Genomic DNA, 10,373 nt, shown 5'->3' on the forward strand with positions numbered 1-10,373 from the left:
AGCTTTTCCTTCTTTAATTTTCTCACCTCCTAGTTTTCCAAACCAACTGAACATTCAACAGTCTTCTCATTTCTTTATCTCTTATCGAGCATTAAGTGACAAGTGATGCTGAGTGATTTTGGCAGGCAAAAGCCCATAAAAACAACCGCAGGAAGTGTTTTGTCTCTGGTCTGAAGAGGACGAGCCGCAGCCAGAGAAGCAGAAGAAGAGGAGATAGGCAGACAGGTGTGTCAAGACTGGAATGTTCATTTCGGTCACACCTGGGATAAAACACGCCTATTGAACCTGGTCTTTCCCTTTTATTGGCTGATTTGATCATGACTGACAGCGCAACCAACAAATAAACACTCTTTTGGTTGCTGAAGGGGTTTGACCTATGGTCCCCAGTTGTGAACCAATAGCATGTCATGGTTGACTTGGGGTGGAGAGGAAATAAAACTCATCTGTGGGGTGTGTCCACAGTGGCATACGTACAAACTGTGAGGCTGTACAACACCGTGCAGATCTCCTGCCTCAAAACTACTGTTTGACGAAGACGGACTTAGACTTATCCTGGTGGAAAGCTGCCGAGAGCCCTGGAAAAATCACAGCTGTCCTCCCTAAACTGGTAATCTCAGTTGCAGCTACCTATATGAGGAGACATGAAGACTCATTTGCTTTTCTTTTGGCTGTAAGAAAAATGCTGGACAAAGCAGGTGGGAACTTGTGCCGGAGATTTGCATGGAAACAGTTGGAGATCTCAGTATGTTCAAATGGTCGCTCACATCTCCTTATCACTTTTCCAGCCCAGCTAAAGATGGTGAATCTGTTGGACGGAGAACTGATAAGGGCATGTGGCTGACACATACAGCTTTGTGTCTGCTGGGCGCTCAGGTCAGCGTGTCTTGTTGAATTATGCATGTCAATGACTGAATAACCAATATTTACAAATTATTAACTTTTTTTTGTTTCGTTCGTTTACTAAACTAAAACTCAAATGTTTATGTATGTATGTCTCAGTTTAAACTCGGGCTGCACATGAGTTGATGTTGTATTTTTAGTTTCTTTTTTATTCAGCTTTTCCAAACATTTCTATAATAATAAGCAGTAGATTTAGATTCATTGACTTTGCAAATTGGTAGAGTATGTGTTACTTTTCTTAATACAGACATCATTATATTTTGATGACGACAATGCCCACGGCTTAATGAAAACAATACCAAAAGATAAACTCTGTTTGTGATGGGAAAATAATTTAAACATTCCAATTTTATTCCAAATGTAACTCATGAAATTCAACCAACTTTACTGTATAAAATACTCTTTACCTTTAATGTACTATTTATTTAATGTCTTTTATTCATCATTCAAGAATAGTCTTTGTGAAAATGTTAACCTACATTCATGTTGTGCATAGAATTTTATTGTGATAGATGGTATAAATTACACAAGCATGGCAACGAAAGTTGAATATGAAAGGTATATCTCACATTATTTCATGCTTAAAATATACACTTAATATAGCAGTTTATCTTACTGCATAGGCATCACCAACATGATAACTTTCCTGCAATCTGACTCAAACAGGCTCTTCGTTCTTTATATAAAGTAAGCAGATTAAATTGACTGAAAATGCGGAAAGTAAAATTTAGGTAGGAAAAGGCGAGTTTTTTTTTTTTTTTTTTTAAATGAAGAGAGTGATTTTCATTGGGCAAGGTGTTGTCTCAAGCCAGGCCGACCATGGAAGCACTGAGATCCCACAGTCTGCGGGCTGCAGCATCATCTCTACCCTGAGGAGCCGCCTCTTTGGGTGCACAATCACTGCAAAATGACCAAAAGAGAGCAATGAACAAGCAGGAAATGATCATTATTTAACGACAATGCTCAGACAACAATGTGTTTAAAGCTTTAAAACTGTATGGAAAAAAGTTTGTTGTTTTGATGTTTTTAAAATGATGAAGACATCCACTGTAAAACTTCAAAGCTTGTTTGTTGTATCAAGTTTGTGAAATTTCTATAATCGCCTGTCTATGATATATTGGCAGAGGTGACGCACATGCAACCAACAACTTTAGATGTTGTTTACACCTCCATGCATCCCTTGATGAGCATAATCATACTAAATATCAGTTAACACATGTGACAGAAAAAGCTACTGACCTGTAGTAAAGGCCACTGGTATTCTGCAGACTCTCATCCACCGCACAATAGATGGTGGTCTGTGAACCCTGCCAAGGTGTTTTGACAAAGAAATAAAAAGGCAAAAACATAAGCCTCTTCCACAGAGGCAGAGAGGGTAAAAAGTGCCGGCCGAGTTCAGTATGGATCACCCCAGGATGCAGAGAGTAAGTTGTTACTCCTGTGCCTGAATGACAAGCAGGGAAAGTGTTTTAAAGCAGCATGATTGAGAGTGTGATACTGTGTATATAAGAACGAGAAATACATTTTTTTTTATAATTTGATAATTTTCTTTATAGCTTACCTTTCAACCTGACTGCTAGTTCACGGGTAAACAGAACATTGGCCAGCTTGCTCTGTTTATAACTCTTGGTTGGATTATAGTCTTTCTCCAGGTTTATATCATCAAAATGAATCTTGCCTATCCAACAGAAAATAATTGAAATTGAATGAGTTACATACCATACAATTTAATGTGTCAAAGAAACACTTTAAATGTATTTACATTGTAATACATTCAAATAAAATATGTTACATTTAAAAATTAAATTGTCATATTTGTCACAACAAATCTTGTCAGGGATTTCAAGGAGTTCAATTACTACTTACAATAACTTAAAGAATTATGATAAAATGATAACGATAAAAACGTGCAAGCTTTTTTTTTAGGCATAATTCAGCTAAGCATATAAAAACATAGATGGGATTCCACACCTGTCTCATGGGCCAAGCTAGAAACATTGACAATACGGCTGGGTGTTGATTTCTTCAACAAGTCCAGAAGTAAGTTGGTAAGCAGGAAATGGCCCAGATGGTTCACCCCAAACTGCATCTCAAAGCCATCTTCTGTCTGCCACCGTGGACACATCATTATCCCTGTTGGCAGAAAAAAAGAAATCAAATTAAAATTAAATAAATGAATAAGTAATTACAAACAACACAGGTTTAATTTGCTGATAGAACAAACCTTGTAATCTGTTGGCAAAAAAAATAAAACACTTTGTTACTAGGCCTATATCAACCATGTGCTTATGCATTATAATCTGTCTGAAATTCCTTACCAGCGTTATTAATGAGAATATCCAATCTCTCCTCATTCTGCTGTACATCTTTGGCCAGAACTCGGACAGACTGCAAGGAGGCCAGATCCAGCATCTTCACAGCCACGTTGCCATTTCCGCTCCTCTTCCTGATCTCATCTGCTGCTTTGTTGGCTCTGTCCATGTCTCTGCATGCCAGAATAACCCTTGCACCTGAACAATGGAGGTTCAAAAACAGTAATTGTTGTGACAATGTGACATGTTTTTAACATGACTGTGGTATGAAGCAGGTCGCGATTGCTAATGAGAGACATCAAATATCAATCAAATGAATAAGATAGAGCCTCCGCTCCAACAATCATCTAACCAGCCTGTTTGTGAAATTCAGGGACAGAGTTGCATCTGTTATGAGGGTCATTGATGTGATGCTCATTTTGTGTCTGGATTCAAAAAGTTGTTCAAAAATACATTAAACATTCAATTCAGCCCAACAAATTGAACTGAATTCATCTCTTCTATGATAAACATGCAATCAATTTAATTTTTGTGAAGCTTAAAAGTAAAAAAAAAAAAAATGTTAAGGTGGTGTAACTGTCCAGACTCCAGAGATTGTAAAAGTAAAAATAAACTATTTTGTTTTAAACTATAATATTTGTTTAAACGTCTGTCCTCTAAATCAGGGTCAGTTTTTTGCCAAGTCACTAAAAACACAAAACAGAGTGGACCTCTTTAGACTCTCATTACCAGGGCTTGACATTAACTTTTTTTGCTCACCAGCCACTGTGGCTGGTGAGTTAGTGGTTTTTCAGAGTTACTAGCCACTCGATACCATAGGGGAAAAACTGCCATGTATATTAGGCTATATTAGGCTGCTGTCACTTTATAGCCAATACTTGTCTTTATGTCCACACACTTTGGTAGTGAGCACAAAATCTGCAGGAATGAGTAAAATTATACTCAATACGTGCAATCCCTCTCCGAAATTCAAGCCCTGTAACACAACAATATTCATCCATAGCAAAACAAAATGAAAAGGGTTTGTGTTTCAACTCACTGTCAGAGAGATTATAGAGCTAGAACATGTAGCTGGTATTGTGCATCTTGCAGAAGATTTTCAGACATTTTAGTGATATGTATCGAAAAATCAATACTTTTGATCAACACTTCATTGCACTTAGTTTATTTCAGATGCCTTTTTAAAGCTACAATATGTAACTTTTTCGCCTCAAGGGGTCGCTAACCTCTTACAATAACAAAGGTGTAGACTGATGACACAGTAAATGAGCGTGGAATCATGGAACTTGTCATCATGCTGATGGATCTAACATTAATAATGTTTAAGGGGAAATAATGTTTATGAGTGAATACATTCATGCTTTTTAACATGACTGTGTTATGAAGCAGGTCGCGATTGCTAATGAGAGACATTAAATATCAGAGTCACACATGAGTCCCGTGGATATAAAGGAATGAGGACATTTCCTTCTACCAAACAACCCACAAGTGCTGAATTGCTACTCAAACTGGTCAGTTTATTTGACAAACTGTTTCACTTGGTCTAGAGTTACACTATCATACTAAACTGCATTTGAGTGTGTTGAAAGTTATAATGTTAATCTATGTGTTAGTTTGTTGGCTGTATGAGACCAGCAGTAAGCTAGATCAAAATTGCACGTCACGCCATTGGGCCCCTTACTGATATAATATCAAAAAACAGACATGCAACATAGACCTATCATGATAGCAGTTTAACTAATACTTTAAAATAACTTCGGAACTCCATTAAAATGATCTGACCTCTATTGGCCATGTCCACCGCAGTCTCTTTACCGATCCCAGTGTTGGCTCCCGTAATCAGAACAGTTTTGCCATTCAAGGACGCTCTGCTGCGGCAGACTCCACCACCCAGCCATCTCCGCAGGGCAAAGAGTCCGACTCCTGCTGGTACAGCAACATCATTACCTCACCTCTACCCTTTTCACTCTCTTTTTTGTTTAGCAAAAGTGCTGGGTTTTTTTTTAACAAAAATACATATATCACAAATAAACGCTTAAGAAAACAGGATAAGAAACGCAAGGTAGAGCAAGGCAATAAATCAGTTTCAAGCAAGATACAGTACACAGAGATTCTGTAAAAACAATTTACAAAAAAATAAAGCAACTGAAATTAAACACAATAAATGGATACATATAAATAAATAACATGTAACTTTAAAAAATCATCTATAGGAAATCAGGAGGTAACCTTATGATGAAACCATAATTGGTTTAATTAACAGAGCAGTTTTAGCAGCTTTCTTGTTAATTTACGAATAAAGGGAATCATAGAATAACTTTGAATCAACACAGTATGGAGACCTCACTTAACCTTCTCTCAAATCGTGGCTACTATTGATAAGCCCAGGCAAAGGTTATCCGATAAGTTACACATGCAAGATGCTCATAGAGATATCAATAAGATGATATATATAAAATAAAATATATCTTAGATGTATCATTATTTCTCAATATATTAAATATAACAGTGTTCCCACATCTTTCAATCAATAAAATCCCATGCAAAATTCACACTAATTCTGTGTTTTTGCTGGTAATAAAATTAAGCCATAAAACACTAATTTTATCATAAACTTTTTGTCAAATAATGTGCTGCACAATGAGCTTTACTGTTAAAATTAAAACATGGATTATTCGTTAAATTCAGTTTTGTTTAAAAAATTCAGAATTTATTCGTATTAGTGTTAATGTATTATTACATCTGGACATTTCCTATTTCTACTGTACAACAGTAATATATTTCTGTCAAGTTAAACCGAACTTTTAACGTTTATGGGGGGCGGGCCGCTGCCCTGACTTTTTTTTTTTTTTTTTTTTTTTTTTTTTTTACAAAAAACACAGTTCGTGATTGCAGGAATAAAAAAAATACTATTTGACATTGCACGCACTAAAAGCACATTCTGCAAAATGATACACACTTTTATGAAACCCATTTATGAAATCCATTTCCACGATTGTAAATCTCAGTTTTAAAAGTGCCCCATATTGTTTTGGTTGCTGTGTTGTTCTGGGAAGCCATTATTGTATCAAATAAGTAAGAAACATGCAAACTATGGTTTAACTTTTGCCTACCTGTAAGCAGGACAGCTGAGGCACCTGTAGGATGTTCTTCCACAAACGCCTTCGCTGCCTTTGTGTATTCCTGCATTATAACACCTGGTAGATTCACCTTCAACTACTCGAGCTCATTCAGTATCGAAAGTGTATGCAGACAGACAGAGAGGTCAGTCACCGCCCACATAAGCCGTTTCTCAATATGCGTTCTTGTACACAAGGTTCTTGAGAAACGTCACCAGTCACTGCCAAGTACTGTCAGAGAATGTACTGTTCCAATTCAAAGTTCACATGTAGCCAAGTCATAAAGCCAAGTCCAGTTCAAATCCCCGGATTTGTTCTTGATCCGCCCCGTTTACCGAGGATGCAGCTTGTGCCAGAGCCCTTGTGCGGACTTGAGATAGCCAAGTATCCCAGAATGCATCTCGCGTCAACCACCAGCAAGCATCAACCAGCAAATGGGAGAGGAGAAAATCCGTGAAATATCAAAATACTACTGTTATTGTGTCATGAAATGTAATTTTAAGAAAGTTTCAGGCGAGAATGTGGTTGTTAAAATCTCAAATCTGTGGTTTATTTATAAAGATAGCACCTATTTCAAATATGTTTATGACGTTTTCGGAGCTCTGACATGCAAGCCTTCACCGGGAGTGTGATAACGTTATGGTAGTAATGACCTAAATCGTGTTAATTAAATTAAATGAGTATCTTTTAAAAAATGAAATAACAATTCATATATTTTAAATTACTTTGGGCCATTCCCTAATAATGATTTGATAGACAAAACTTCAATTTCCATTTCTCTTAATACTTGAAATAATTTAAATCTTTCTCTCGCATAAGCCTCACACTTTAATAATACATGTTCTACTGTTTCCATTTGTCACAATTTCCAGACTGGTGTTTCCCAATCCTGGCCATACTTAGATTTAATAAACAATGGCCAATACGCATTCTTGAAATTATAACATCCCTCCTCCTATTACCAAAATTTCTTCTTACTAAACCAACTGTTCCTTGAATTTTGTATAAATGCCGACCCATTTTTCACTTTGCGCACTTGGCATTGAAACGGCTATTCAGAGTAAACACAGTGGACTCACGTGCTGCAGCCTCAAATTTCAAAATAAGAGTCAGTTGGTTGTAAAATGCCTCTTTGGCATACACAGGAACTAGAGTCTGGTTGAACCAGGCTACACAGGAACAACAATCATCAATAGTGTCATAATACATTTGAAATAATTATTAGTGCTGGCTTACAGTCTGATTTGGGGTGCCCCTGCCTTATCAGATAGACTGGTGCAGAGTCAACTTAATCAATGTAAATATTTCCCCTTTTCCCCATACAGGATACATTTGCCTTTTAACATACCTCATTTAAAAAAAAAAAAAAACTCATTAGAAGTAAATAATATTTGCAGGTCCTTGGCATAAAATGTTTGGAAACCCCTGCTTTATTAAATACTGAGAAATGTGTCAAGACAACATTGTTGCACAGGGATTTGTTCAGTGCCACTTACATTTTCTTTATAAGGTCATTGTAATTGTTAGAATAGTGTTTGGGTGTGTATTTGACAAACATAGAGGAGCACGTATATTTGTGTAACCTTGTGCTACTGCTCCAGCCTATTTTTTTTTCTTCTGTGTTGAAAAAAATATATATATTTCAGAAGTCACAGTGAAAAAGTGAAAAACAAAATGTGAATATAAATGTTTATTTGAAGTCTTCTACTTTGTAAAGTAGGATAATTTATGTTCAAAGATAAGCCTGGGGAAAAAAGATAAGTTTGGATTTTGCTAAATTGCTTATTTTATAGCCTATTATGTAATTCCTACCCCACTTCTTGAGTCTAGACTCCATAGAGCTATCAGAGCATGAAAACTTTTAACAATAGTGTACACCAGCTAATTTATATACCGGGAACAGCTTTGCTTTGTCCAAGTAATAGGATATTATAAAACCATGAGGTAATAAGAACGATACTATTGCCTTCTTTACTGCCATCTACTGGTAACTGTATATAGAACAGGCCAGTCAGGAACTTAGAATTGAAAGCAAGAAAATAAAAATTAAATCTGAAATTATCTAAATAAATGAAATAATCGCACCTTTATTTATTTTGAAAAATAAAACGCCAAATAACCCGGAAGTATCTCGTCCTCCTGCCACGTCAGTGGTGTCGCTTCAAGCTGTCAAGTAGCAGAGTGAGTTCAGCAAACCAGCTATAACTCAATGGAGGAGGCTTTCTGTGGATTGTAAAGAAGAATAATTATTTAAGTTTTCTTTCACCATGTTACACCCTTGCCTTTTAATTTTGGCTGTGTACATAGCCTTTATAAATGCCACCGAATTAACGTTTGAATTGCCCGATAACGAGAGACAATGCTTTTACGAAGACCTAGAGCAAGGAGTCAAGTTTGATATAGACTTTCAGGTAATTGACTGTTTTTGTGTTTTGCAATGTTTATTGGTTATTTATGTTTTGCTAGTCCACGTTTGTTGATTATTTACCTTTTTTTTTTAGCACAATTACCGTGATTTTGTTGCTTCATATGTTATTATTCAACACTGTTAAACATTGTTAAACAACTGAAGATAGCCTACGAAGTATTCCATATTCCCAAATTCCAGTATTAATTCTTTCCTTTTCATACAGGTAATTGCTGGAGGAAACTATGATGTTGACTGTTTTGTGACAGATCCAGTGAATAACATGCTGTATCAGGAACGAAAAAAGCAATATGACAGCTTTTCCCACACAACAACCATGAAGGGAGTGTACAAGGTCTGCTTTAGCAACGAGTTCTCGACCTTCTCTCACAAAACTGTATACCTGGACTTCCGAACTGGAGAGGAACCCAGATTATTGCCTGACATGAACGGAGCAACAGCTCTCACACAGGTGAGAAACACAAATGCCATGCATTCACATACAGCATGCACTCTGAATATATGCATTTGATATGAACCTCTGAATAAATCATGCAGATGGAGTCGGCCTGCTTGTCTATCCATGAGATCCTGAAAGTGGTTTCAGACTCTCAGACCTGGTATCGCCTTCGAGAGGCTCAGGACCGTCTCAGGGCTGAAGATCTGAATGAGCGTGTGCACATTTGGTCCATTGGGGAGGCCATCATCCTGTTTGTGGTCTGTATTGGCCAGGTGCTTATGCTTAAAAGTTTCTTTAATGACAAGAAAGCCAGTGTTGCCACCAGCACATAGACCTAGATCTCTAGTGTGCTGTCTTCTCTCCTAGAAGATAATCTGCTGATTTATTAGTCTGATTCCCTTAAAACAAGAAGTCTTGACTGTTGCCTACATCTAATAAAAATAACCCCGATGTCAAACAAAATACCTTAATTACAGAGTCATGTACTAAAAGCTGCACAGAGTCTATTATCTTGTGTTGTATATTTAAATTGGCCTCTATGTGCATTACTCACTGTTGCAGTAATGGAAATTGACCTGCTGCACCTTTATAATGCCACATCTTACTGTTTTTGGTTTGTACCAGTGTTGTTTGTTTTGTTAAAATTGTACTTTATCCACTTGAAGTGTGCCTTTGTCAACTTTAAATGCCTATGTCTTAACATAACTTTATAGAAAACAGAATAGTTTTGGTAGTTTTTGTATGGTAACTATAACGATATGATAATGAATGATTATGTTGTTGAGGTAAACCTCTATTTTTCTATTTAGCGAAGCCCTTCTTTGTTTATCCCACATACAAAAGGGAAAATTCATGCAGGTGATTTATTTATATGTATATAGATATATCTGGCAAACTAGAAAAAAATATATTTTTCCCTTCATCTCTTAAAGGGGTCATGAATTGAGAAATCAATTTTTTTTGAACTATTAAAAAAAAAATCCTGCAGGTTTCAGAACTCAAATTTACTGAAACCCTGCTCCGAAAACGCCTACTTCTACATCATCGTCTCTTTGGCCCTGCCCTCTGGTGCATTACTGAGACGAGAAAAGAGATCCAGTTTCACTGGAATAAAAACAACATTACCTTGCAAAGGACCTAGGAAAGTTGTTATTTATTTTCAACTAGGCTATGTT

At 36.6% G+C, this 10,373-nt stretch overlaps 2 protein-coding genes and 1 long non-coding RNA gene across 4 annotated transcripts; 2 read left to right on the plus strand and 1 right to left on the minus strand.

Annotated features, from left to right (window-relative positions):
- The first annotated feature begins 395 nt into the window (after positions 1-395).
- LOC120491304 (uncharacterized) lies at positions 396-2,554 on the plus strand. Its single transcript, XR_005625233.2, has 2 exons — positions 396-695; positions 786-2,554. It is a non-coding gene; the product is annotated as an uncharacterized LOC120491304 (long non-coding RNA).
- Positions 1,381-6,732, minus strand: LOC120491302 (retinol dehydrogenase 11). 2 transcript variants are annotated; one of them, XM_039689042.2, is made up of 7 exons: positions 6,326-6,732; positions 4,995-5,138; positions 3,219-3,410; positions 2,872-3,033; positions 2,462-2,578; positions 2,140-2,344; positions 1,381-1,800 (listed from the first exon to the last, which is right to left on the minus strand). In XM_039689042.2, exons 1-7 carry the CDS (start codon positions 6,399-6,401, stop codon positions 1,704-1,706), a joined length of 993 nt encoding a protein of 330 aa, XP_039544976.1. In that variant the 5' UTR covers positions 6,402-6,732; the 3' UTR covers positions 1,381-1,703. The 2 variants fall into 2 exon arrangements, with proteins under 2 accessions (XP_039544976.1, XP_039544978.1); XM_039689044.2 differs by having other exon boundaries at positions 4,995-5,135; positions 6,326-6,725.
- Positions 6,733-8,464: 1,732 nt separating this feature from the next.
- Positions 8,465-10,078, plus strand: tmed3 (transmembrane p24 trafficking protein 3). Its single transcript, XM_039689045.2, has 3 exons — positions 8,465-8,742; positions 8,965-9,210; positions 9,297-10,078. The coding sequence occupies exons 1-3, from the start codon at positions 8,599-8,601 to the stop codon at positions 9,528-9,530; spliced, it is 624 nt and encodes a 207-aa protein (XP_039544979.1). The 5' UTR covers positions 8,465-8,598; the 3' UTR covers positions 9,531-10,078.
- Positions 10,079-10,373: the final 295 nt, after the last annotated feature.

This window comes from Pimephales promelas, chromosome 1 (assembly GCF_988280905.1).
Source record: "Pimephales promelas chromosome 1, fPimPro1.hap1.1, whole genome shotgun sequence".
Classification (NCBI taxonomy): domain Eukaryota; kingdom Metazoa; phylum Chordata; class Actinopteri; order Cypriniformes; family Leuciscidae; genus Pimephales; species Pimephales promelas.

Excerpts from the sequence above, each read along its gene's own strand:
- LOC120491302 (XM_039689042.2), bottom strand. The coding sequence starts at position 6,401 with ATGCAGGAATACACAAAGGCAGCGAAGGCGTTTGTGGAAGAACATCCT. Across the intron at positions 2,579-2,871 it reads TAGCTTGGCCCATGAGACAG|GCAAGATTCATTTTGATGAT; the intron begins GTGTGGAATCCC and ends TCTGTTGGATAG. Across the intron at positions 1,801-2,139 it reads ACCAGTGGCCTTTACTACAG|TGATTGTGCACCCAAAGAGG; the intron begins GTCAGTAGCTTT and ends GTCATTTTGCAG.
- tmed3 (XM_039689045.2), top strand. The coding sequence starts at position 8,599 with ATGTTACACCCTTGCCTTTTAATTTTGGCTGTGTACATAGCCTTTATA. Across the intron at positions 8,743-8,964 it reads AGTTTGATATAGACTTTCAG|GTAATTGCTGGAGGAAACTA; the intron begins GTAATTGACTGT and ends CTTTTCATACAG. Across the intron at positions 9,211-9,296 it reads GAGCAACAGCTCTCACACAG|ATGGAGTCGGCCTGCTTGTC; the intron begins GTGAGAAACACA and ends TAAATCATGCAG.